This window comes from Crocodylus porosus, unplaced genomic scaffold, assembly GCF_001723895.1.
Source record: "Crocodylus porosus isolate Cpor-Errol unplaced genomic scaffold, CroPor_comp1, whole genome shotgun sequence".
In the NCBI taxonomy this organism is placed as follows: Eukaryota; Metazoa; Chordata; order Crocodylia; family Crocodylidae; genus Crocodylus; species Crocodylus porosus.
This window is the reverse complement of record NW_017728931.1, coordinates 27,996,646-28,023,967: the sequence shown is the minus strand read 5'-3', so window position 1 is coordinate 28,023,967 and position 27,322 is coordinate 27,996,646. Positions and strand designations below refer to the sequence as shown.

The 27,322-nt window shown below is 41.1% G+C and overlaps 1 protein-coding gene across 1 annotated transcript in view; it reads left to right on the top strand.

Annotated features, from left to right (window-relative positions):
- The window catches only part of PDE3A (phosphodiesterase 3A), a gene marked incomplete at its 5' end in the record, with an annotated part of 372,180 nt that overhangs the window by 320,060 nt on the left and 24,798 nt on the right, over positions 1 to 27,322 (top strand). The window contains 5 exons of the mRNA XM_019543875.1: positions 3,430 to 3,518; positions 5,115 to 5,284; positions 6,642 to 6,779; positions 20,225 to 20,336; positions 23,651 to 23,764. Of these exons, the coding sequence (XP_019399420.1) occupies positions 3,430 to 3,518; positions 5,115 to 5,284; positions 6,642 to 6,779; positions 20,225 to 20,336; positions 23,651 to 23,764 (623 nt within the window). The remainder of the gene's footprint in view (positions 1 to 3,429; positions 3,519 to 5,114; positions 5,285 to 6,641; positions 6,780 to 20,224; positions 20,337 to 23,650; positions 23,765 to 27,322) is intronic.

Sequence of the window (27,322 nt, the reverse complement as noted above, 5' to 3'; positions counted from 1 at the left end):
GTGTACAGGCAGGCAAGTGTGCCCTTGGGGGCTCTTGCCTTGCCCACAGATTGTGCCAGGGCTGGGGCAGGGGTGGGTTCCCTTAAGTGGCTTGGTCTGCTGGCTCTGCAAGGGTTGCTCAATGGACATACCTCCAATTACAACCTTGGAAATTTTGCATGGGGGTAGGGGGGAAAGAGCAACAGATGAATATTTTAAAGATTGTATATACTGTGAAAGGACATGCACAAAACAGTGTTTAAGAAGGTGAGAAATCCTTCAACTGAAGTAGTTTCCATTACCTTAATTAGGCCCTCATCTGTATAAGCATTATGATACCACCCTTAAATCATGTCCTGTTTTCTCCAGAGGACATTGCCTACCTGGTTCAGTTTTAGGGATGAACCTGCTCCAGAGATAAGTCAGAGTTCTGTAGGAAGCTGCTTTCTACAGAGCCTCTGCTTAATTTGTCAGGGAAATTGAAAGGGATATAATGAACAAGGCAAGGAAGATATGGAATAGCCTTATGGTAAAAGCAGTTGAATGCTACTGAGGGTATAGGTTTTTCTGTCATACTATCTTATCATACCTCAGTGGGAATTGTTTTTTGATAGCACAAGATACTATATTATGTAAATGGAGATAATGCCTTCCAGGGGCAGACCCAGGAAGGGTCCACTAGTATACTTGCACCCCCTTTGATTCCTGGTCCACCCGAAGTTTAAAACCAACTGCCTGCCAGCAGCAGCAGCAGCAGCATTTCTACTCCAGTCAGTGCTGAGAGTCAATTGACTTCATAGCTAATTATAATCTACCTGATCCCTTCTAAACTCTTCATTCCACAGATGTTAATGACTCTTTTCTTTTTAATGGTCTTGATAGTTCACCAATCAAGCTATCCTGTGTTTTGCAATTGTGCTGTCTGTTAGCTGCTCTTGATAATGAAGTGCCTATTTTACAGTCCTGCAGTCCCTTTCACAGTCCTACAGATTATTTTTAATTCATTTCAGTGAAGTTTTATTTGTTTTGCTTTAATCTTAAACTGAATATTACAACCTTAGGCCCAGTAAATATTCTAGTTTTTTTTTTTTTAATCTGGAAAAAAGATGTGTTGTTTCATATGTGATGATGCACCTCACCTTCTGCTTCCCACTTTTCAAAATTTAAGATCTGCCCATGATGCCTTGACATTTTAGGGGTATTTGTGAAACATTGCAGAGAAGCCTGTGAGGAAATTTAATAATTTTGTTTCCACAACAGCGTTTGAAAAGTAGATAAAGCCACACATTGAATAATGAAGGTAAAATGAAACATTTGGTAACTATTAATTAAATGATCACCATCTAGCCTGTGAACTGAATGGAACAAGAGTCTTCTAATAAAAATATTGTGTGTTATAGTGCTGCCATTAATTTCATGATCTTGTATATAGAGGGATGCTGAAACAAGTTTAAACTGGCACTCTTTGATTGGACTGGTCAATTTTGCAAATTCTCTAATGGTTTTAAGATAGTAATTTGTATGTAGCATATAAGCACAATGCATTATTTTGGAGGAGACAAGCAGGGGGATCAATACATAGACATGCTTGTTCTCTCACTATTGCTATTGGGAAAGATCTCATGACGTACCGCCAGCCAAAGCTTCTCTTCATAGGTTGCTTCTGTTTTGATGAAGTTATGGAACATCCAGGACAAAGAAATAATGAAAAAAAGAATTTGTGGTAACAGATGGTTTGGTCTTGTTTATAAATTTAAAAGATATATGTGTGTTTACTTTGGAGTTTATGTATAATAATACATATGTGCTTGCATTTTGCATGGAAATGGATCCAGATTTTTTTTTTAAATCTCTTCAGAGCCAGTCAACCATGTGAGGTGCATGGAGCTGCAGAACATGCTGCTAATTATTATTATTAACCTTATTCAACCACCAGGGCTTGGATTTCAATCAGTTCCTCTTCAGTGCAGTGGAATCCATGCAAAAGTTGATTCCTAGCATAGATTCCAACTGTGTTAAATAACTAGTATAAATCTTGTAATTTTGTAGGACTGCTGTTCAGCTGCTAAACATGTTGTGCTTATGCAAGAAGCTAGGACAGGAAAAGCTTGGAAAAAGTATTGGACATCTCCATTGCTGTAAAAATCATTCATTAGCCATCTCCACTGCAAAAAGTATTGCACATCTCCATTGCTGTAGAAGTCATCCATTTATGCAGGGCAGAGGTCTATTTTTACTCAAGAAAAATAACTTAAGGTAAGTTATTTTTCTTGAGTAAAAATAGACCTCTGTCCTGCATAAATGGAGGAAAATTGACCCTGAAGTTAGGAATTCACCTAGGATCAAAAGATGTGTTGAATTCTCTGCCACAAGATTTCAATGTGGTTTTAGGCAAGTCACTGATTAATGACCACAGACATCAGCAATTGCAGTAGGAAGGTGATCTGATAAACTAAAATCCTATTAGTCTGACCTAAATAAGAACCAATATTGAAGGAAACGATAATTAAAGACACTGAGGTAAGGGAAAACGAGACACAGTCTAACATGGGTACATCATACTACCTTGGTACATTTCACTTTTAAGATTGCTGAATTTCTAAACAAGGTAGATACAGTAGGTTTATTCTAGCTCAAGTTCAATAAAGCATTTAAGGGTTTGGTAACAGTTCAGTACTTATACTGTTTTTTCAGCATGATGATACCAATTATAATGTTGGGATTCATCATAATGTGTGTCCTCACACTTAAAAGGTTATCAGGTGAAGTTAATATCTGAAAAGGCCTCTGTGTCATTGTTTTTCTTTTTTCCACTCTTTAGGGATTAGGAAGCATACTCTGTCCTCTCCTCTCACACTTATTTAACTATTTGAGCACCAGTTGTTCCTATGACAAATTGTGCAAAACATCTTGGTGTATTGCCACTGAAGGAATGATATTTTTTTACTTTACTTTAAAAAGATATGTGTATCTCTAGAAAAAGGCAGGAGGGAGAAATCCTCTAACCATTTTAGATTCATTTGACTTCAGTCATTTAAGACTACTCTGGTTCCTGGTAAATTTTCCTCTTACTCTTTCTGAATTAACTTCTAACGTGTAATTTTGCTGTATATTAAACTTGCATTTTTATACTATAGATTTGGAAAAATGTTTAAAATCTCCCCGATTAATCAAATTTAGCCTATGCTCCAGCTTCTTTGTAACAGTCTGGCAACATAAACCAGCAATAACTCTGATTTATCTAGTCAATCCAAGTTTTATGGCGACTGTTTACATTACTGTCATGAAACAAAACGTCAGAGCATCCCTGTGAATCTGTCCTGGACTGAACAAAGTACCATAGATCCCTTTGCAGAGTATAATCCTGTTTTAGCAGCAGAGTACAAGATTTTTCCTTGCTCAATTACATGATTCTTTGATTTTTGACATGCTCTTTGGTACTTGTTTCAGCTGTGGCAGACCATATAACCAGAGAGATTCTGGCAATGCGACACTGGATCAAGGTGATGGAACAACAACACACGCTCTGAACAGAACAGGTAATTCTGACTCAAAATAGTTCTTCCTTCTAAAATATAAGAGATGTTGATGGAGCGCGTAGATGCTTCTGTCTCTCTTTACATAGAAAATGTATGTGTTTGAGACCACAAGAATGACTTTTATACTTCCTTTTTATATCAATAGCAATACCAGACCAAAGCCATTTCCTTAAGCCCCCCCCTCTTTCCCAGGGACAGAAGTAGATGTCAAGGGGTGTCAGTTTCTTAATCAGTCTCTTTGGGTCCGTCCAGAGATCTTTAAATGAAAGGGGGCTGGGTAGAAACATATCACCTCCACCCTCATGGATTCTTTGAGATTTCTGTGGAATCGTTAATGTTTCTTAAGTCATGAAAACCCAAGTCACTTTTGGCTCCTGACAGGCACAAGGTACAGCAGGTTGGCACCATAAACCAGGAAATCCCTCTTTAAGGGCAGTTTCCAGGTTTAGCAGTGCCCAGCTCCATTAAATCTTCATCAAGCAAATGATAAATATATGGGAGGTGACGACTGCAGCTGTCCTGGGAGCCACACAAAGCTGCCCTGTGCTCGTGACTGATTTCTCTGAGATCCAGTGTTCTGTGTAGATACAAACCTCATTCCCCCTTTCCAAACCAAGCAATCTAGAGAAATCCTACAAGTTTAATTGCCTGAATTTCACTGACACCTGGCCACCTCCTCTGGACTGTTTTTGCTGAAGAGGATTATGTGACCATTGGTAATTACATACTAATTTATCATCCAGATAATATAACAAAAGCCTCACTAAGGCAATTGTGTATTGATCGCCATTTTGTATCAGGCAACTAGAAACTGTACATTAGTTAGCATTTTATTTTCTGTTCTAACCCAATTCAAAGTGTAAATAATCCAGTAAGGCACAAACTATAGAAGTTGCTGTCCTGAATTTAATTTAATTCTGATGTTCTTCTGGCTGTGATAAAATGGGCTCTTAGAAAACATTAAATATGCATTTTAAACCAGAAAAACATTTCTGGATTTGAATATAGTCTTTCATTTCCAATTTTTGCTATAGCATCTAATATTTCTTTATATAATATAGCTAACATTCCTCCATGTAACCTACACCTCAGAATGTGCTTTTGGCTGAGGTTCTGGAAAGCAGAATGTGCATGGGTTTTCTATCTCCTCAGAAACGTAAAATCTGCCTCATGTATAGGAAGCTGGGGCTCACAGTATGAGCCACATTAAGGGCTGAGTTTTGGTTCAGACCCATAGTGTACTATATCTGGTAAAGATACACTATTTGTAGTACAAAATACAAAGCCAGGGTGATTTGAAAAAAAAAATCTCTACAGTAACTCAGTTTAAAAGTGAAAAAAAATGTAAATATTACATCTTTCTTCTTCTCCATCTATCTTACTTAACCTGGCCCATCCTATTAATGGTCCACTCTTCACTCTGGTTCCAGTTTCTCACCCTGCTGGGCTACATTTTTTAAGGTCACTGGACAAAGTGTCAGGATAAATTTCAAACCTACTTAAACAACATATGCATAGGTGAGTCAGAGTGTGACTCAGCGGGTCAAAGAGTACAATTCTTACTGTTCTCACAAGCAATGGGGGTTGTGATTATAGATGATCCAGCTCAAGCCACCTCTGACTACGAAACCAACAACAGTGACAGCAGTGACATCGTACAAAACGACGATGAGACAGATTGCTCCAAAGAACAGACACAGAAGGGCTCTGTCTGCAGGACATATGCACCTGAGGCCATCATATTGCACCCTTTATTGCCACCTGAGGTAGCTTATTTAAGCAATACTTGCATACTGTGTTAAAATAAACTTAGAGATACTAAGAAAAGAATATGGCAGTCTAAAAGACTTGGCCAAGATCTTAATACATAATTGCATTAAATTAGGGTCTAGACTTTGTTCTTATGCATCTTCATAAGCAGTCTGATGTTCAAAAGCATGAACTAGCTATTGAAAGCTAGTGGAAGCTATTGAGAGTCCAGCACTTGTGATAATGAAGCTACTTATTTTGATGCCTCAATATCAATTTTATACACCTAACTTTAGCACTAATTTTTGAAATTTTTGGCCCATGTGTTATCTGTAAAGAAAACTGATTATAAGGAATAGATATAATCTTGTGTGTCCTGTTAATGCATTGTGTCTGTGATTAGCCATATCAAACTTTAAACAACCTGGTTAACCATATAACCTTGGTTAGCATATGCATTTGCCAAAAGGTGCTATATGATATTAGTTATTGATTTCTTCTAACTATGTGGATACCACTGCGTGGTAAATATTGACAGTTGTCTTTAAAAGACTACTGGACTTGGTTGGTTTGGCTATAAATGAGAACAAGCAACACTTTTTGAATATCTATTCAGATTTTCAGAGCCCCTTTATGCAATGAAAATAAAACAAAAATCCCATGAGACAGGGACTCTTTTGCCATTCCTTTTCATTTCAGTTGTCAGGTCAGGGTTGGACATACCAGGAGGAAGAAATTGAGGTATTTTGGCATTTTGTTTTCCTGACCCATTACTTGAAAGTGAGGAGTGGAGAGAGAATGAAAATGAATAGATGGGGAAAGGAGGAGATAACCAGGGTGTGGTGGGGCTAGGGAGAAAGAAAAGATATGTGATTTTTTAAAATTTTTTTTAGCATGTCTGCTTGAGAAGGGCAGGGAAAAGATTTATTATTGCTGCTGGCTTGTTTCTGTTATTGTAACCATCATCAAAGTGAGCTTTCTTACTCATATCTACATGCTGTAATTTTAGTTGGGAATTTGTTGCCTTAATCCTGTTATTTTAGAACAGGTCATGAGGGAGAAGTAAAAGGTGAATTTTTTTTTCCTGTGTTGATCTAAGTTTTACAAGGAAGGTGAGTAACCTTGATGTAGTTTTAACATTCAGTTCCTGATATTTCATTTTCAATATTTGCAATCAATTCTAGTTTTAAAAAAAGTATGAAGAAAGGTGGCTAAAGTCAGGGTGTAACTCTGTTGTAAGTTCAATAAGGAAGCATTCACTTTCACCAGTTAACTTGCATTAGTTAATTCAGCCCTAGATTTATAGACTTTTATTGTATTAGTTAGACTTTTCTTAGGTTTATTATCCAGCATTTCTTCTGATTCTTGGTGCAGGATAAGCCTATTCTTGCTCCAGAGCCTCTCATCATGGACAATTTAGATCCCTTAATGGAGCAACTGAACAGTTGGAACTTCCCAATCTTTGATTTGGTGGAAAAAATAGGGAAGAAATGTGGTCGAATCCTCAGCCAGGTAAGAAGTGTGTTCCTTTTTACAGACAGATAGCCTGTGCCTGCACCTTATACTGTGTATAGATATAGAGACGGATACAGACAAAACTTGAGCTTTAACAATAGGGTGGGCCCATGGCCCTTCTAAGTCACTGAGCCTTAGGAATCATGAAATCCTTCCACACAACTCCAAAAGAATAGCTTGAACCTGCTTCCATTAAAAAATCATTTTCTGTCCCTATCACAGCCTATTTTTTCAAAGTAAAGTAGGCATGTACATATTGGGTTGCTGTATCTTCAGTGAAGATTTATGAGAATCTAACACTGTGGGCTTCCCAAATGCAGGAGTTACTGCTATCACTTTAAGATTGCTGCAAGTGACCCAGAAACTTTGCAGCATGGTTCTCTTTTATATTGCCATGCAAGAAAGTAAGGTTGATGTGGGGTGGAAGGTATATCTTGCTCCTTTTATGATACCTTACTTTTAAAAAGTAAGCACTTTGCCAGAAAATTTTTCTAATCCCATGTATTAAAAGAAAGGAAGAGAGCCTCCTAAGGTTTCTTTTCAACTGCCAACTTTTTATTTGCTGCCATAAGTAAAATAAGGTACTATGCAATTTTTATTTATGTAGCATGGCTGCCATCACTTCAACAACCACTTTCTTGGTTTGAATTTTCTCCTCTGTTGTTCACTTCTTGATGGCACAAGTTAATCAGCCACCTTCTCTGGTTAGAAGGACTATGGCTCATAAAAAAAAAAGAAACGTGCAATTTCTGTTCAGGACAAATCCTCAAGAAGCAAATTGGGTTCTGCCTGATAGAGTATCCCTTTACAAGGCAATGTGTAGTGACGTGCAGGAGGCTACTGAGAGGCAGTGAACTTAACACACACAAATTAAAGAGGTTAATGCGCTATGCAGACCTCACTGTAACAAATGCTGATTAATGTTACATGAAATCTTGGCACCTTGGTGGTTGAAAATTATTAAGCAACATGCAGATCATTCAAAAGACAACCAGCAAAGTTACAGCTTGAATTCAGTAAGACATTTGGATTTATGCTGAGCTACCATCTAGTCGGCAACTTCAGATTCTACCTTGCCATTTAACAAGCTTGTGAATATTTCAGGTGTCTTCTAAGGCCAGAAGAACAGCAGTGAATATTTAGAAGTCCCTGCAATGTGTTGGACATGAACATAGATTTGATTCAATTTTTTTGGCATTTTTTGCAACAATGATAGGAATTCTATATAAAAATAAAGAACATACAGTGAAAACAAGAAATTACTAATTTATTAACTATGCCTAAACAAGTTCTCTAGGGAAGGCCCAACAAATCAGTCCCCCGCAAATCTCTCTTGGTTATACATTTGTGTTTTATAGGTGTTTTAGTAATTCTTAATATGGAATATATGGAATTAACTACATCCCGTCAACTTTTCCCCCATCTGTCCCCATTTCTCAGACACTCTGTCGCCCCCACTGCCACTTTGTTTTATTTCCCCTGTTTCTACTACAAATATTGAGTCACTTGGGCACAAGTACACATTTTTTAAATAATGCATATGAAGGTGTTGCTACATTAGACACTTCCTAAGCCATCTGATGAAAAATTGTCTCCCGGTAAAATCCAAGTAATGGGACATGATGACTAGGCCAGTGCGAAGCATCTAGTATTCACTTCAGATTCCGGGGACAGTGATTTAATTCAGTGGTTCAAATCTCTGTCCCAAATCAATTTGGCCGAATCTGATTGAGAGATATGGCTGCTGCCGAATCTCCAAATCACACAGGCCCCATCCCTCGCCTGCTCTCCCAGCCCGTCCCGCCCAGCCTCTGCTCTTTGGGGGAAAAAAAAGCCCACAGTCACCGGCTGCTGCCAGGCTGGTGGGGAGGTAATCCCCACTGCCCCCATTACCTCACGCTGTGTTGGGGGGGCTCTGTCACAATCCCTCCGACCCCGTCCTCTCTCCCAACCACCCCCCCCATGGCTGCTCCTTCTGCCCCAGCTCCCGGCTCTTAAAAACAAACAAACAAAAGCCCGAACTCACCAGCTCCTGCCAGGCAGGGGGGCAGCGGGGATCACAGCAGCCAGTGAGTAGGGGCATTTTTTTTAAATAACCAGGATCTGGGGTGGGTGAGCAGCCATAGGGGGGGCTGAGGGAGCAGACAGGGGTTGGGGCCTGGCAGGGGTCCTCCCATGGTCTCCCTCCCCTCCTTCAGTTCCCCCTCCCCTGCCCCCTACTTGCCAGCATGGAGTACAGGTCCAGCTCATTTCTGCAACCAGTGGGGACTGCCCACATCGCCAAAGCTTTACAAATCTTTTCCAAATTGATTCAGAAAGCTTCAAATTGATTTGGACCTTTTAATTTGTCCCCTAATTTGATTCGGATTTGGAAATTCAGCTGCTGAATCGGGCCAAATCTCCCCCAAATCGAATCAGCACCTGACACTTCGTGCAGCCCTAATGTGATATTCAAAGACCCAAAATGAAAGCTATAAAAAAATCTTTATTTGCAGTTTCATCATTCAATATTTTGGATGTCAGTGATTTAGATTAATGTAAATGGGTGACCCAAGACAGGGAGAAGTTCTAAAATTAGATTATAAGACAGAATTTTCTTAGGGAGAATGGTGAATAAATTAAATGAAATCACAATTTTTTTAACTGATTAGTTTTCTGACGTTATCGGCTGCCAGTATAACTTTAAGTTCCTTGAGGTGGACCGAACACAAGAAATCAAAAGCATTAGTGATTTATTCTCTACTTTCCACCATTACACCTGCAATTCTTTCTCCTTTTTCAAAGATACAAAGGAAGGAAAATAAAGGTGGTAAATTAACTTTGTATACCTCAATGTGAAATGTATTAAGCAGAGCAAAGAGGAGTTGACATGTGCCTCCAGGAGAGTGCCCAGTTTAGAAAGCAAATGCTGGCTTAGCATGTTTAAAACTGCTTGAGATGTCTGTTTCTTATTTTTGGAATGTTAAATTGATTTAGACATTATATAAAAAAGACCCCACAAAACTGCAGCCATAAAAATCATTCTTGCTAAGTACAGTGAAAAACACTTAAATACATTGCTGGCAAATCTCTAACAGTGATAGTACGACATTCAGAGAAAAATTTCGTATGAGAATGGAACAGCAAAGCTCTCAAACTGAGACTGCTGCTTCACAACCAGCTACAATGCTAGCTAACATCTTAATTTGCACTTTCATCTCCTTTAATAGCCTTACCTGTAGGGGAGGAAGCACTTTAGAAAAAGTGGGGAAATGGAGCTTGAAAAGAGAAACATAGCTTGAACTGGCACTGTCTCCCTATCTACTGTTGTTAAACCTGAAATTAATTAAAATGGTGGGAATTGTGGCTAGGAGTCAGATTCTAGGAAAATCTGGAGTGTCGAGACTGAGAGAACCTGTATTTCTGTAAGTGTGAATAGGCCCCTGGGAAGTCCTTCACAGCCAGCTTAAAAAGTATTTCCCATCCCCATCATCATCACCAGTATAAATCTGTGCAAAGACAATATGAAAAAGAAAGTATGAGAAGTCTCCACCTAAGGTCTGCTATTGGTTAAATGATGCCTTTTTTATAAGTCATCCAGAATATAAACTTTGAGGTCCAAAGTCAAGGCATGTTTGGTGGCAATCTCTAATCTCTGGAATTCATGATGGCCAGAAATTCACCTAACTTGAGCATGGCCATGTGCAGAAAGTGCTGTAGCAACTGCTTCATTAGCCAGACCTTTCTGTAAGTGTTTGCTGGGTATCCCATATCTTCTGCTATAACTAGCATTCTCATCTCTCACTTATTTGTTTTAATATTATCCTGGGAGCTTAGACTTCAGGGTTCCTATACATGGACACTGGGGTTTTCATCTCTATCTAACAAAGGGCTGTGCCGCTTCTGAGTGGCAAGAGGCCACAGGCCGCAGAGTTGCACACCACGTGAGCTGCATGACCATTGGTTGCATGTTGCTCTAGTACCTCCGTGCTGAGCATCACAGCGGCCCTGGGTCCCTTGGAGCCCTGCATGCTGCTCCACACTTTCCCCAGGGGTGGACATAAGAAGCAAATGCTGGAGTAGGGATGGAAGCATCAGCACCAGCATCCAGAGAGTAAACAGCACACAGACTGGGCGCCCCAGGACCACAGGTTAATTCTTTGGGGATAGCATACTGCTGGCAAGCCACCGTTGAGCAGCCCTGATGTAACCCATATGCATTTACTTAGTTACTACTCTGATGGTCACTGTTAACATGCCTGCAATATGCAATGCCCAGAAGATGGACCACATGTGAATGAGTCTCCTTTTGAAAAGAATATCCATTAAAACTATGTTCAGGGGAAGCATTTATTCTTGTTTGAATAGCTCTGCCAGAAGCATTTGATTTATTAATGAAGTATTTAAGCATTTCTTTCTGCATAAAAAATAACAACAAAAAGCAGTGAAAAGGGGAGAGGGAAGCAACACTATTTGCCAGATAAATGGCAAGTTGGAATTATTTTTAGTTTGCTCCTAAGAATAAGAAATGAAATGAGCTTGATTAAATTGTAGCACACAAAGCTGTTTCTAACTAGACCATCAAAAAGCAATGATGATGGTAGGGTGCAATCCATAACCAAGTTACACATATCTGAACAGACTTCCTGGTTGATGATCTCTTCTCCAACCCCAAACACAGGCAAAAGATACAAAGCTGACATAATTTATTTTTTAGTAAGTAAGGAAATGACTGGCCATCAGGTGATGCATACTTCTGAGACATAGTGACACTTGGCATGGAAGGAAATCTTTAAAAAAAAAAAAAGAAAGACAAGGGTAACTAACACCCATACTAGCTCTAGTTCTCCTGCCAAAGCTTCCTGTTCATCTGAACTCCAAGAAAGCATAATTTCCTGGAAGGAAATAAATAATAGGTCTCTTTTGTTTCTCTCTTACTGCAATAATTAAATGCCTTGCTTGGACATTTATCCTTCCTGACAATTAGAAGAACAAACTGTTTCTCTCTAAATCCAGTACTGGGAAATGGACACCATTCACTTCCATCTTTTGCCAGTTTGAATTATTCTGAAAGCTTCTACTCGAGCCCTTTTCAGTGCTGGAAATTCAGAGTTAAAATATAACTTGACCTGTATTAGCTGTATGAAACCATAAGAGTCGTTCCTGCAGATTAATATTACTCTACTGTTCCTTTTTTTACCGAGGGACATCTGTCAGGAAAATGAATTGCAGTTCATTAAGTAGTGGCTCATAGTGTTTTTACCTTCTTGTTTTATTTTCATCTCACCTTCCATGGTTCAGTGATCTATTACTAAGATTTGAAATATCAAGTTTCCCTGGAGCCATGAATGTTTAGATCTCCACAGTAGCATAACTAAGTGTGTGTGGGGGTGGGGGAGAAATGGGAGAAAGTGGGGACCAAGAATAGCAACCATTACACTGCTGTCCCAGCTGCCTCTGGCAGCATCCAAGTCACTGATGCTGACCCATGTGCTGCTGCTTCACTGGGCATAGAAGAGACAAATACTTATGAATGATCTTGGCTCTGCTTGAAAATAGATAACCACAACACCTTTACATAGGAGGTTTGCTTTAAAGCCTGGGCACTGCTTTGCTGTCTGAGCCTTATGTTAGATTCCAGACATTCACTGAGTTGCCTCCTTGCCATCTCAAAATATCCTACGTAAAAGGGAAGTAAGCATTTTCTAATCATTGGAATCCTTGGACCCAGCAATGACAGACTGCCTGTAGAACTTTGCTGAGGCTGCTACTCAGAGGGCATATGACCCATAGGGTATAGGAACAGGAAGTATTTCAAGACCAACATGATTACCTTCTATGGTGAGATGACTGGCTCTGTGGATGTAGGGAGAACAATGGACTTGCTATACCTTGACTCCCACAATGTTCTCACAATCAAGCTAAGGAAGAATGGGTTATATTGAGGGACTGTAAAGGGGATAGAAAACTGGCTCAATCATCAGACTCAAAGGGTAGTAATTAATGGCTTGGTGTGCAGTTGGCAGCTGGTATCAGGTGGAGGTTGGTTCTGGAACTGGTTTTGTTCAATATCTTCATCAACACCCTGGAAGATTGAGTGCATCCTCAGCAAGTTTGCAGATGACACCAATCTGGGTGGAGTAGTAGATACACTTCGGGGTAGGACTAGGATTCAGAGACCTAGACAAATTGGAGAACTGGCCCTAAAGAACTCTCATGAGGTTCAGTGAAGACAAATGCAAAGTACTGCACTTAGGACAGAAAAATCCCATGCATCAGTACAGGCTGGGGACCAATTAGTGAAGAAACAGCTCTGCAGAAAGGGACCTGAGGGTTACAGTGGACAATAAGCTGAGTATAAGCCAAAAGTATGCCTATGTTGCGAAGGCTAACAACATACTGGGCTGCAAAGTTAATAGGCTGTTTGGAGCTTCCCCATTATAGCTTTTGATCAAAATGTCAAAGCACCGTTGAAACAGTTTAGCTGTTTTGACGAAACAAAATGGAACAGCAGTTTCAAATCGAAATGAAATTTGAAATGAAACACTGTTCCGTCAAAATGGAAGTCGAAATAGAACAGTGCTGTTTTACACAGCCTTCCTAGCTATGCTTTTGGTCTGACCAAAATCCTTTCTGTTGAGAGATGCAGCTGCCTGGTATGAATAATCTGTCTTGGGTACAGAGAGAGTTGACAAATCCTCCAGTGTCAATTTCTGCTGATTCCAGTATGTGTATTCTTAAGATGTTTTGGGGTGTACAAACTGTGCAGGACTCAGAAATTTCTTGTGGTAGCTAAGTCTCATTGTTGTTGGACTTAATCATAAGTGCCTAATGCTTTTGAGACTAGGCACAGAATTCTATGTCACTTAGGTGCTGTTGAAACTTTTATCCAGATAATAAATGCAAATTTCTTTTCTTTTTCCATGTTCTTTCTTATGGTTGTCTCACAGAGAAGGAAAGATTGAAAGGAATAAAAGTAAGGAGGAAGAAGTTGCGGGATAGCTTGAAGAATATTAGGGAAAGATTGGTGGACACTGCACCCATCTGGTCTCATATAGGCACTCTCTAGTGACCTTAGAGCACATACCCAGCTCTGTCTGTGGGGTGTGTCCCCAGGACTTGTTCGTTGGGCTGCGTTCACCCCCAAGGGAGACACCAACACTCTCCTGCCATGCCTTGATCTTCTTTTCTTCAGTGGTAGGGCTCTCCCTTGTGGAATCTTGCAGACCAGGTGCTGCCCTTTGCGGGCATTCTTGGGGCTCCACCTCCCCTACACCCCAGTCATACACCAGCCCTCAAGACACCTGGATGATGGACCGCTAGCCTCTCTTCTTGATGTTCCCTCCTGCCTTTGATGCTTCTTGCCTATCCCTTGATGTCTGTTTACCCCGGGTGACAACAGAGTGCAGGACCATTCTCACCTCAGCATCTGCTCTTCCTTTATTGAGACATCACAGTCCATGATGTTGACTCCTTTCCTCCTTTTGATCCAGAGGGGTGCTCATGGATACCTTCCCCGGTTTGGGCTCTGTGCACCCTTCTAAATGGTAAAATCAAAGAGAAGAAAAGAACAAATCGGGGTAAGGGTCTCAACCTGCCCCACTCACGGATCCAGCATCTTTGATCTTCAGGATCCCTCAATGCCGTCCTCCTTGGCCCAGCTGTCCTGTCATGCTGGGACCCTTCCTATGGGTCCTTGTCTGGCCCCCTGCCATTGTGGAGCCTGGGGAGCAGGTTCACCTCCTGGCTCCAGCATGGTTGCCTCCCTTCCTGTTTCCCCACTGCCAGCTTTTAAATCAGCCAGGTAGTGGTTTTTGATGATGTCATCTGCCAGCACTGCCCTGGGCTGCAAATAAAAGTGGCTGATAAACCACACCAGCGGCTCTTCTCAGCATGGCTTGGCTTTTTCTGTAATAGGTAAGTGAGCCCACTCTTTGGGGCTTTTTGTTTCTTTCTTTGGGCAGCTCAACCCTGTCTCGGGTCCTGCTGTAAGAGGGTGCTCTGGGACCTCTGTTTATGTCTCCCTGGGACAGACACAAAAGTAGAGATCTACAGAATAGAAGAATGAAGAAAAAATCTAGACTTGGAGAAGTTTAAGAACATAATCTTTGGCTCCTTCCCAATGTTCTGTTTCTTATATTGTCATAATAAAGTTTCTTAGTACAGAACAGATTATTTCTGCACCACCACCACCACCCTCTGGTTCCCTTTGATTCCGTCATTGTCCCCAGTGGCATAGATTTTAAGAAGCATGTTTTCTGTTCAAAGCAGTCATGTTGAATTCTGAAAGGAACCTGAAATTCATAAACTAACACTTGCCCCGAGCTCTTTGTGTCACTGCTCACTCTTGATTGCCTATAGTTATCCAAAGACACACAGGGATTTTCCATTACAAATCTCCTGTTAGCCATTGAAGCATAAGTTAGAGGGATGGCCAAGAGCACTGTAGCTCATCTCAGATTTTCACAATACATATATTAAAGAAAAGGGAGAGATTTTTTTTCTAATTGTTTCTTGAAGAATCTGTTATATTTTGTCTTGTTCAAACTCTGTGTGCTAAGAAGGATATTTTTTTACTTACAGTATTGACCTCTGTCTGCCCTTCCTAATATTATAGGATCATAGCAAAGTAGGGAGAAAGAGACCTAATGAGGTCATCTATTCCAGCCCCCTGCAGCCAGCAGTTACAGACTACCGGATCATCCTTGACCAATGAAGCAGTATCTCTACCATGGAGAAGCCACTGTGCTATAAACCCCTATTTACATCATGGTAATTTGTTTGGGTTCCCATATCTTCAGAAAGAGCTGTAGACATCTCTTGAGAAAAGGAAAATGTATCTGTGCTTATCTTAATATTTCCTGTCAGTAATCACATTCTTCCTTATTTATTTATGAGAACTGCATCAGACATGTCAGGTATCACGGTCACAGGAAGACCATTATCCATGAAAGGAACTTCAAGACTTCAGCAAGTCGTGCTTCAGCTCTCATTGGTTCAATAGGTTCTTTTCTAGTACCAGTTCCTCCCCCTTATATAGCACCTGAATAAGGCTGTCTGGTATCCAATATTCAAATCTAATGTAATGACTGCTCTTTATGCTTATGAATATATGGATACCTTCTAAAAATATAACTCTCTACTCCTCAGTGGAAGGAACAGAAAATACATGAGCTCTTGATCTCTGCCCAATAGAGCTGATAGGGCAAGATGCAGCGAAGTAACAGGAACTATTGGTTAGCTCTCATTCAAACTCTGGTTTATTAAAATAGACTTGTGTACACAAGCAATCCCAATAGGTTCTAACAAAAAAGTTAAATTCTTGTTTCTGCAATACCACTCATATTTCTTTATCACCATCTTTATCTAATAACATTCCTCAAAAATAAGGCTTTGTCCTTGCTGATGTTTGTCCTCGATCCAGGACCGTGGTTGATTGCCATGGCATCATAGATCACTGTTACCAGGAATTTAAATACTCCAAAAAACAAATCTTTTTCACTGTTTGTTTCATCTTTCTTTCTGTACAAACCCCTTGCCAGAAAAAAATATCTGGAAAGGGATAAAAGTTCATTTCTTTTTATCCTTAAAAAAACCATATTAATACTACCATGATCATAGAATAATAGAAGATTAGGGTTGGAAGGGACCTTAGGAGGTCATGTAGTCCAACCCCCTGCTCAAAGCAGGACCACCCCCAAGTAGATTATCCCACCCAGGGCTTTGTCAAGCCAAGTCTTAAAAGCCCCCAAAGCTGGAGATTCTGCCACCTCTCTGGGTAACCTGTTCCAGTGCTTCACCACCTTCCTAGTGAGAGAGATTTTCATAAAATCCAACCTAAACCTCCTTTGCTGCAACTTGAGACCATTGCTGCTTCTTCTGTCATCTGCCACCACTGAGAGCAGTGTAGCTCTATCCCTTTGGAACCCCCCTTCAGGTAGTTAAAGGCTGCTATTAAATCCTCCTCTCAGTCTTCTGTTCTCCAGACTAAATAAACCCAGTACCATCAGCCTCTCCTCATAAGTCCTGTGCCCTAGGCCCCAAAGCATTTTTGTTGCCCTCCACCAAACAACTGATCTACTGTTACTATATGGGAACACTTATTCAATTAACCAGTAGTGAGAGAAACTGGGGGGTGGGGGGGAAGCTGCCATTTCTGTGAAAAAAGAGATGAATTATCTTTAGGGTGCTAAAATGAGACTGTGGGGATAAGCCTCCTTTCAGCCTTTTTGCAGACAGAGCCTTTCTGTCACTCATCAATTTTCCAAAGCTAGAAATATGATAGGGAATGGGTTATACTGCTTTGATCCAAAATAAATGATGGATGGTTTAATTCCTGTCATGGTATTTTCATGGTATAACAGGGAGCCTGGGGCTGCTGTTACTCTGAGGAAGAGACTGCAGCAGAAACAGCCACAGGCAGTAGCTGTAGGTCAGAAGGCAGCAAAGGAACCGCTGCAGCCTAAGCAGCGGCCTGCCCGTTAAGGTGAGGGGGCATACCTGCAGCTGGCCAAGAGAACACCTGACTGGAAGGGGGAAGAGCCCAGGGGATATAAACCTGGGTTCCTGAGGCATTGGGGCAGTGTAGCTTTGAACTGTACCGAGAGAGTTCTTGCCATCTCAGGCTGGTAGGGAGCAGGTGCTGCAAGCCATGGCAGGTAATCCCAAGGTGGGGAGAGTTAGATGTGGGAAGGTATGTAGTATGATGTAGTATGATGACCCAGAGGAGGGACTTGCAGATTTTTGTTCTAGCTTAGACTGGAGGACCAGGTGTGGCTAATCGTGGAGGAAAGGAGGCCGTAGGGATATTGGAGGAGCTCACTATGTTGAGTCCTACCAGGGGCTGGTGTACAAGGCATAGGCAAGCTGAAGTTGAGAGAACCAAAGCCTGAACCCAGAAGGGGCAACAGAGGCAGTCTGAGGCCAAGAGGGCCAGAGCATGAGCCCTGAAGGGCAACCAAGGTGGCCTGGGGCCAACAAGAGGCTGAGACTGGAAAGGCCAGGCCAGAGCCAATGGACCTAAGGCAGTCAACAGCCAGAGTAACCAGTAGGCTAAGAAAGCTGAAGCCTATCCAGGAAGGCAAGCAGCGACTGAGTCGCATCTGGTATAGACATGACTATGGGGCCAGCTTAAATAAGGGCCACTAGAGCCATAGATGGTGGCTACTGACTCTCAGTGCCAGCCAGGCACCAATAGGTCTGCTGGTGTGTGAGAGAGACTTGTGGAGAACTGTGTTGTTTTGGCTAGTGGGCAGAGGGCCCACAGCGATCACGAGAGACATCAGGTTAGACCGAGAACCAATTAGGGCACTTCAGGACTCGGGGGCAGCCTCCCAATTAATATCAAAGAGCACCAAGGTATGGCAGGTGAGAGAACCAGTCTTAGGGGGAGGACGGTGTTGCATAGAGACCAGAAATGTGGGCAGGATTAGGGGGTGCCACCCCATGAACTGTCCTGCTACACATGGGTTATTCATAAATGAGAATGACATTAAAATATTTTCTATCTTTCTTTTACAACTCCACAAGGACAAAATACTTGCTTCCTTAGAACAAAATTCACTGATCTCATTTTAATAGGTAGGGTTATGCCATGGGTCGAAGTTGCCTGAAACTTTTTACTTTGAGGCCCTGATCTCCGTGGCTTTTACAACTTGTCCAAACTGTCACTGTTTGGGCTAAAGTTTTACAAGCAAGTGTATGCCTCAGGCCACTTTTTTGTATTTTTTTTTAATGTTGTGCATGTTTATTTTAGCTGAAAAGGTTTGGATGTCTCTAAGACAGCAGCTAGTCAAGAAAATGCATTGTTTTGCACCCACTAAAATATACTGCTATTTTTTTTCCCTTGAGACCTCCTCACCTCCTATCTTTCTGCATCAGAGATCACCCTTTGCCCTTCCATGTGAAAAGCCAGATAGAACTGACCAATTTGTAAATTTTGGCAAATCAAGAGTTCACTGTTGCAGTAGAAGCTTGATAGAGCTTTGCTGCTGGAAGCTCTGATGACTCCATACAGCTGTAGGCTGCTGTGAAGTGTGCTCATGAAAGCAAGGAGCTCTGTCTCACCTGACCCTGCTGCTGGTATGGAGGAAGGGACATAAGCCAATTCTGAGAATGGAGATGTGGCAGAGGGAGTAGACAGGGACCAAGGAGTCTGGTAGAAGGATGAGGGAAGGGAGAACAGGGACTAGGAATTGGGGTACATGAAAACTGTCACTTGCTGAGGAAGAGAACTTAAGACCAGAAGTCAGATGCAAAGATATGAAGTTATTGTGTAGATTTGGACCCTACATTTGTCATCTCAGATCCCACTTTCTATTGTGATGTACAATGTTATTCAACATTTCAGTTAATTCAGGTTTGGGTACTACATCCTTAGTGGTATTGACTGCAAATCCTGTTTCATACAACTGACATGTTGAATGAAAAGGTAGACTGCAGTCTGATTTAGGCTCTTTTTATGTGCTACATGGAAACAAAAGCCAAAATGATTTGGGGAATGATAGACAGATACAGCATATCATGGAACAGAGACAGAAGACCTTCATCAATACAGCTATGGTGAAACTAAATATAGTGGTTCTAAGTATCTCATTACCAGAAAGTCAGCAATAAATTGGAAGACGTTCAGAGAACAGCAAGGGAAATTATTAGAGTGGTTCAAAACTGATTAATGAGGAAAGCTGAATAAATTTAACATATTACTAAGTCCTGTTGCACTTTATCTCAAGACTATGCTTGTTTTCTTCATGCCCCCACATCCAGTATCCCTATCTGCACCATCTGAGACCTGATATGGTCTCTTTTCCTAATTCTCTATTAATGTTTTCATCCCACCATTACTTCCCACTCCAGTAGCCATGTTGACTCCTCATTTACCATGTCTTTATGCATTTTTCCATGATTTTCCATGAAAATTTTTTGCAATCCTGTTTTCTAAGACAAATGCTACTTGAGAATTCATTTACTTCAGTTGTGCTTTCTGAACATTTACTTCTGTCATTTCACCTGCAAGATTTTGATCATTAGACCCACAAATGTTTGTCCATATATGTCAGCTTTGCCTTCCTCTTCCCATCCCTTGCTTACTGCTAAAATCCCCTGCTTACTGCTTGTCTGCTAAAATGATAGAAATGGTTTTTGTTTTGGTATGCTTTCTGGGACAGAAACCATGAAGGAGCTTTTCACACATTTTTATTTGTACCTCTGAAAAGTCACAAAGAGTGTATTATTCATGCCTTTGTTTTTTAACGAGGTATCTAGAACATTTGGGGCTGCTTATGGCTAAAAGTGTAGCTCAGTGGAAGCGCTGGTTACCATTACAAACTTGAGAAAAGTTGTAAGAACAATCTCATACATGGAAGGGGGGAGTGCATCACATGACTTAGTTATAGTCATCTCTAATTTTTCATTCTGGTATCATTTTAGTGTACTTAGCAGAATGTTGGCTTTACTTTTTTCAGGTATCATACAAGCTTTTTGAAGATATGGGTCTGTTTGAAACCTTTAAAATTCCAGTGAGGGAGTTCATGAACTACTTTCACGCACTGGAGTGTGGGTACCGAGACATACCTTGTAAGTAAAGCTCCTGGATAAATAGGAATAAATTTTTCAGGATCACTGATTTTCATTTTTCAGTAAAAAATTGTAATACGTCCTTCCTTCTCCCAGTAGTTATTTATTCTTTCATGGGCTGTATTTTCTTTACCACCTTTTGACTATCACTCACATACTTTTTAAAATACTTAAGCATTGATCCATTCAGAGTTGCTATGGCTGGTTGACTATAGAGCCCAAGACTTTTTCGAAGTGACTTTAGGCATTTGGGAGTCTATGTCCATGCCACTACTACCACCCTGCCAATATTGGGAATACTGTTCAGCACTGTGCCTCAGGAGCACCCCAGGGATGATGTTAGAGCATGACCTTAGGTTTGAACCTCTGAGCTCTCTGTTCAGCCTAATTCCCAGTCCTGAGTACACACAGTGGGAGTGGGTGAGTAGGGCTTATTTCTCAACAGTAGTCCCAGTCTCAACAGGGAGGCTATGTAGACACAGCCTGTGTCTTACTTAAAAGTGAGTTATTCAATGCGAATTAGATGTCTATATACCATTGAAGATATGGGCCCAGGTCACTAATTGAAAATTAGTCCTGTAAATAAGTTAAGTGTTGTCCTTCAGCATGTATCTGATAAACTGGTGCTTGCATCAGGCTTTCCAATGCACAGGCTATAGAATTCCCCACCATGTACGTGAATGAAATATATACATATGGGTTAAAATTATTCTGATTCTTAGCCATTGTTATCATTCGTTAGCAACCTAAACAACAGAACATAGTATGTAACTTGCTTCCAACAAGCCTGATTTGATTGTTTCCCCAAGTTGCCTCTCCTAGGGTATAAAGGGACATTACTTTTCTCTCAGGAGAAAGCCTTTTGTTCCATGTACCAGTCCATGGTCCCCCTTTAAGTACCTGTGAAATAAGCAATATAAAACATACTAACACTTTTTCCTTAGAGCTATATATGTCTGTTAATTAATAGCAGCTCATTCAGGTTAATTGCCAATCATTCCAGGAACAAGCCTGTCAGGCTCAATGCTCTCCCCAGCTACTGTCTGAAAGTGCTATGTATAAAGGACTGTGCCACTCCTCTTTTGTCCCCGATTTTGACTTAGATCAATCAGGGCTGCCTCAAATGAGATATCTGTTTCCAGCCGTAGAGAGAAACTTCTTCCCCCACCTTCTGGTTTTGTTTCCCACTATAACTGATTATAACTGATTACTAACTCAAGCAGCATAGAACAAGATCACACGTAGACACCTCTTAGATGGAATAGGATTTTACTTTTAGGATACAAATAGATGATCAGTGTATCCCTGAACAAAGATTTTAATCCTGGGATCCTAAAAACGTACAAGCTCATTGTCCCACTTTAAGTACCTATTAAATATCTAAATTAGCACTTTTCCCTGGCACAATCATGGCTTATTTGAGTTAATTGCCATGCAAGCTTCATGCTTAAACAGGTGTCTCAGGCCTATTTTGCTGCAAGCCAAAACCTAGAAAAATCAAGGACACCTGAAGGCCGTATCCTCAGAGTCTATAGGCACCTAATTCACATTGAAATAACTCACTTTTCAGACCTAAGGTCCTTGATAATGTCTATTTTGGGGGGAATAGTTTTCATGATCATGACTGTCCTGGGTGGGGTGGGAGTTATTATTTCCTGAAGATAACAGTACATTTCAATTCCTTCAAATTCTGAAGGCTTCTTATCTCTTGCTGCTTAGCTGGAAGTTGTTATCAGAGTGAAATCTGTTTGAGGTCTTTTCTTCATTAGGTTAGCAGGAGCAGCTCTCATCATCATCATCACCCATTTACACGCTAAAATCTCTAGATTGAATTAAATCAATCCTATTTTCCTGATCAAGTGAGGTGGTTTCAAGTTTGAGGACAGCTCATACCTGGGATATTGGTGATACAGCTTTAGACTACAGCTCAGCAGCTGCCTGACAAATTACTCTGTTCAGATAGGGGGTACATCTACCCTGCAGTTAGCTCAGCTGATTGGCTTTAGAGTCTAAGCACCCTAGAAAGCCAAGCCCAGATGTGAGATGTCCACTGTGAAGCCAGACTTGCATTAGTGTTTTCAGAGTTCCTGGACTTGCCTATATGTGTCTGGGGGCATATTCCATGGTCAGTGGCAGTGATGGCAGTCCCTTGATATGTGGATTTTGGTCTTCCAGTAAATAGGGAAGTCACTGGTGTGTCTGTGGATGACTAAGGAAGCTGATCTGGGATCTGCATGTTTGACTACAGGTATAGCATATAGTTCCAAGGAGTAGATCGTGGTGATGTCAGGTCACAGTTCTCCTCATTGTCTCTCTCATCTATCTACTTCCATAGTGAGGTGAGTTTGCCAAAATGATCAAGGCCTGGTTCTACAACATGACACCTGTGAGAGCAATTCGGTACTCAGGTGTCCCAGAAATTGATGGTTAATATCACATTTCTTCAGATTGGCCTTCAGGTGTCCTTGAATTTCATCCTTTAATTACCTCTAGAGCAGTGACCACTGCTGAGTTGAGAGTATAGGCATATCCCATGGTTCCCAATGTGAAGATACTCCGAGGATGTTTTTGCAGCTAGTTGTCTATTGCAGAAGGACTCATTACTGGAGTTCAGTCAATGTCCAATTAATTTTGTGCATCATCACTGCAAAGTGTAGGTCACAGCCAAGGTTATAGTAGAACTTGGGCTCTAACACTGTCAAGCAGGTAAATTAGCTCTCATGGTAAAGAACTTGGGCTAAAATTCAGATAGGAGACACTTTTATCTGTGCAATGTGCACATCCTGAGTGTTGTGGTATGCCCATTCTCACATGAGCTATGCTAACTCAGGTGAAGTAACTATGCTACCTGTTACAGCCCTTGTTATTAGAGACCTGATAGAATCCCAGCCTTCTGTATGCAGTAAATGGGAGTGTTTTGACTGATTTCAGAGGAGCCAGGATTTCACCTTGTGTGTATACCATGTGGTACATGAGTAGCAGACTGTATGGAATGGAGTGAAGATGTACAGTTGGAAACAGTGTTCTTCTTGAGCTAAAGGCTTTTCTATCTTCTGTTTGGAGGGAGCTGTAACTTCTCCTCTTCCTTGGCTGGTGGTAAAAAATCCCCTGCTGCTTCAGTCTACTAATAAAATTAAAGGTGACTGCTCACAAAATTATAAAGTAAAACTGCATTTTCACATGTTGTAATGGGGGCATCATTTTCCTTGAAGACACTTCAAAGTAATTCACCACACGATCCACTAGATGGTGCTCTCCACCCTCTGTTAGAAATAATCGGCATGTTTTAATGAGTATCATTTGATTTGTCACAGATCACAACAGAATCCATGCAACTGATGTTCTACACGCTGTTTGGTACCTTTCCACCCAACCCATCCCAGGACTCCCAACTGTGATTAATGACCAGGGGTCAGCGAGTGATTCGGGTATTTAAATGCATTGTGCTTTTAAAACTTGTGTAATGGAATATGGTGCATGTTTAATTGGATAGATAAAAATTGCTCATTGAGGAAGCTGCATGTAATAAATATTGTGACCTATCTGTCCATCTCAGTGGTTTGAAAGCTTTTTTGGACTCAAAGCACACTTCAGAAAATGCTGGCTCTTAGTTTTGACTTCTTTGACTATAGAAAAAGTAATAGAGCAATTCTCCTGTTGCAAAGAACTCAGAAATACCACAACAGGGCAGAATGTTTTTGATACTATGGATTTCTATTTGAAACCTCTGGGTTTATCATGTGAATCAAGTTTGCAGACCTATCATTGCATGGTACCCAGTTGCCCCTTAAAATATTCTCAAGGCACCTTAAGGTTCTGCAGCACCCTGATTGAGAAACACAGGTCTATCTAACGCAAAATCTGTTGTTTCTTCTTTTTTTTTTTTTAGTGTAGATCATTTGCTTTTACAGTGTTAGAAAGAATTAATCTGAAAAAGTTGTAGTGGGTTTTCATCAGTGCACTTTTCAAATTTAATACTTATACTTAAAATGTATGCCTTTGACTGTTTGAACCAATATTTTTTTTAATCTCTGTTTTCCAAGACAGCACTTTAGTGATGCAATAGGGAAAATCAGTGCAGAAATCTTGGTTCTGCAGAATTGCACTTCTTTAAAATGGTATAGATACCAAGAATGTGCACATGGAGAAATGTACATCAATCTGGTCTACTGTATCCTGGAGAACACTCTTCTTTACTCCTCCAAGTGTACTTTGCATGTCAACAGTAGTGCATGTATACTGTTTGTGAAGTAGCTTAAAATATTTTGGGTGGAAAGGTGTTTCATCAATGTAAACTTTTTTAGTCGCCATTTATTTTATTATTTATATACATTTTTTTGAAAGGTACTCATTTATGGTAACATAGGACTTGCATATCTCATCAAACCATCTGATCTCTCCATCTTATCTTTTATTTACCACTGGAAGTGGTCTGTTCTATATCGTTTTCAGAGAACTCTCTTGTCCACATTTTTAGCAGCAGAATTGAGCTCAGGAATGTTAGATTGTAGGTCTCCTGCAACCATTACACTTAACACACAATTAACCTGTTAATAATGCTGTAACCCAGCGACACATTCAGGCAAGTAATGCTGTGACAAAAAAGGAAATGAGACACAAAATTTATTCTTAAAATATACATAGTATTTTTGTGCCTGGTTTCCATCATGTCTTCAATTGGATGTGTGGCAGGGTAGTCCCCTCCAGGGAGCTGGATGTCAGCTGAATGGCAGGGCTTGGTTGACAGCTCTCCTTGTGTTGACAGCCTGACAGCCATGTGCTTCAGCCCTGAATAGATCTGCAACTGCTGTTTTTGGGGTGCTGAATGGGTGGAGTCCATCAGCAGGTGCTGGATAGCACGGAGCCTGAACCTGGCAAACTGCTTGCCTTACCCTGCAGCTCAGAGGGAATTTCAGACCAAGGCAATTGGCACTTTCCAGGCAGGAGATCCTGTGACTGGGGAGAAGTTCCCCAATCCTGGGGTCCCTGTGCACGAGGACTGCATGTGCAACAAAACTTCTCCTACATCCCAAGGCCATGGCATGCTGGGAACTTAAAAAATTGTGTGCAGATTTTGTTTTGACATCCTGGTGCACGGGGTGCTGGGACTGGCCGCAGTGGAGTTTCAGGGCTGGAACCCATGATCAGTTGATTGTCAGTTCTAGTCTGGGACTACTAGGACCATCAGCTGATTGTTGGTCCCAACCTGGCATCTACACCAGATGCTTGAACCACGTGTGGTATGCATAGCAAGAGGTTTTATTAGAATCAGGGATCCCAACCTTACACTACGATGGGCTTTACATTAGCTGCTATCACACAGGAAAGCAATCTGGGAGTCACTGTGGACAGTTCACTGACAATATCAGCTCAGTGCTCAGCAGCCATCAGAAAGGCAAACAAAATGTTAGGGATTGTTAAGAAGGGAAATTTAAACAAAACTGTAAGTATCATCATGCCCCTTTATAAATCCACAGTGTGTCCACACCTTGAATACTGTGCTAGTTCTGGTTTTCACACCTGAAAAAGGATATAGAAATACTAGAGAGGGTCCAGAGAAGGGCATCAAGGATGAGTAAAGGTAGGGAGTAAGGCTGTGCAAAATGTCGCCAGGTGTTTCGTTTTGACACTGTTTTGACTTTTTTCAAGCTTGAAACAGCAAAATCAAAACAAAAGGCTTTGAAACAGCCTTGAAATAAAATGAGGGCACTCAAAATGTTTCGATAGTTTTGAAACATTTCAAGTTTTGAAGCTGGGCTTGCTTTCAGGGAAACAAAAAGTTGAGAGGGAAGAGGAAGAAGGGGAAAGGACTGCTCTGATATTGACATGTGTAGCTGTGATCCTTCCCTGAGGTCCTTTCCAACCCCAGTGCTCTGGGGGAGGGAGAGAAAAACAGCCGTGCCTTAACACACACAGTCACACATCACAAGTTTTGCCTGTCAGCAGCTTGAGGTGCAGTTTCCCAGAAACCCCTGCACCTATCTCCTTGAAACATGACAGGCTTTGTAACCTCAGCAGGGGCTACCATCCCTGCTGTTTTCATTCAAATCAGGCAAGAAATGACAAAGTTACAGGCAGTTTTGTGATTCCCCATTATAGCCCATGGGGGAAACGTCAAAACAGTGAAACGGTTTTGAGAAAACAAAATGGAACAGTACTTTGAAACTAAGCTTGAAATGAAATGCTGTCCCATCGAAATGGAAAAACAGAAGTCAAAATGAAATGGTGCTGTGTCGCGCAGCCCTAGTAGGGAGGGGCTTCCATGTGAGGCGAGACTAAAGACTGACAGCCATGTGGCATATTGAGTTTAGAAAAGAGAGGCTCAAGGGGGGGGGCCCTGTTAAGGGTTTACTAAATGGTGAAGAGAAAGTAAATAGGCATTTATTATTTATTGTCTCTCACAATACAGGAACTAGGAGTCATAAAAAGAAGGTAGTAGGTAGTAAGTTTAAACCTACAAAAGGAAGATCTTCTTCACATAGCATGTAATTGAAATGTGGATCATTGCCACCAGATGTTGTGGAGGCTGACAATTTACACAGATTCAAAAAAGGATTCAGCAGATTCTTGGAGCAAAGGGGCATATGTAGTTACTGAGTAGGGGAGTTAGGGATAGAGTCTCTAAATTAGAACTTATAGACGTTTTTATAGTAGCTAGGGTCAGGAGGGACCTGCACAGATCATCTAGCCTGACCCCCTGCCACAGGCAGGACTTAATGCTGGGTTCACAAGACCCCAGACAGGTGATCATCCAACCTCCTCTTGAATTTGCCCAAAGCAGGAGCGAGGACCACTTCCCTGGGAACTTGGTTCCAGATTTTGACCACCCTAGCTGTAAAATATTGCCTTCTGATCTCTAACCTAAACCTATTCTCCATCAGCTTATTACCATTGTTCCTTCATAGATTTCATAGATTTCATAGACATTAGGGCTGGAAGGGACCTCGGGAGATCATCGAGTCCAGCCCCCTGCCCAAAGGGCAGGA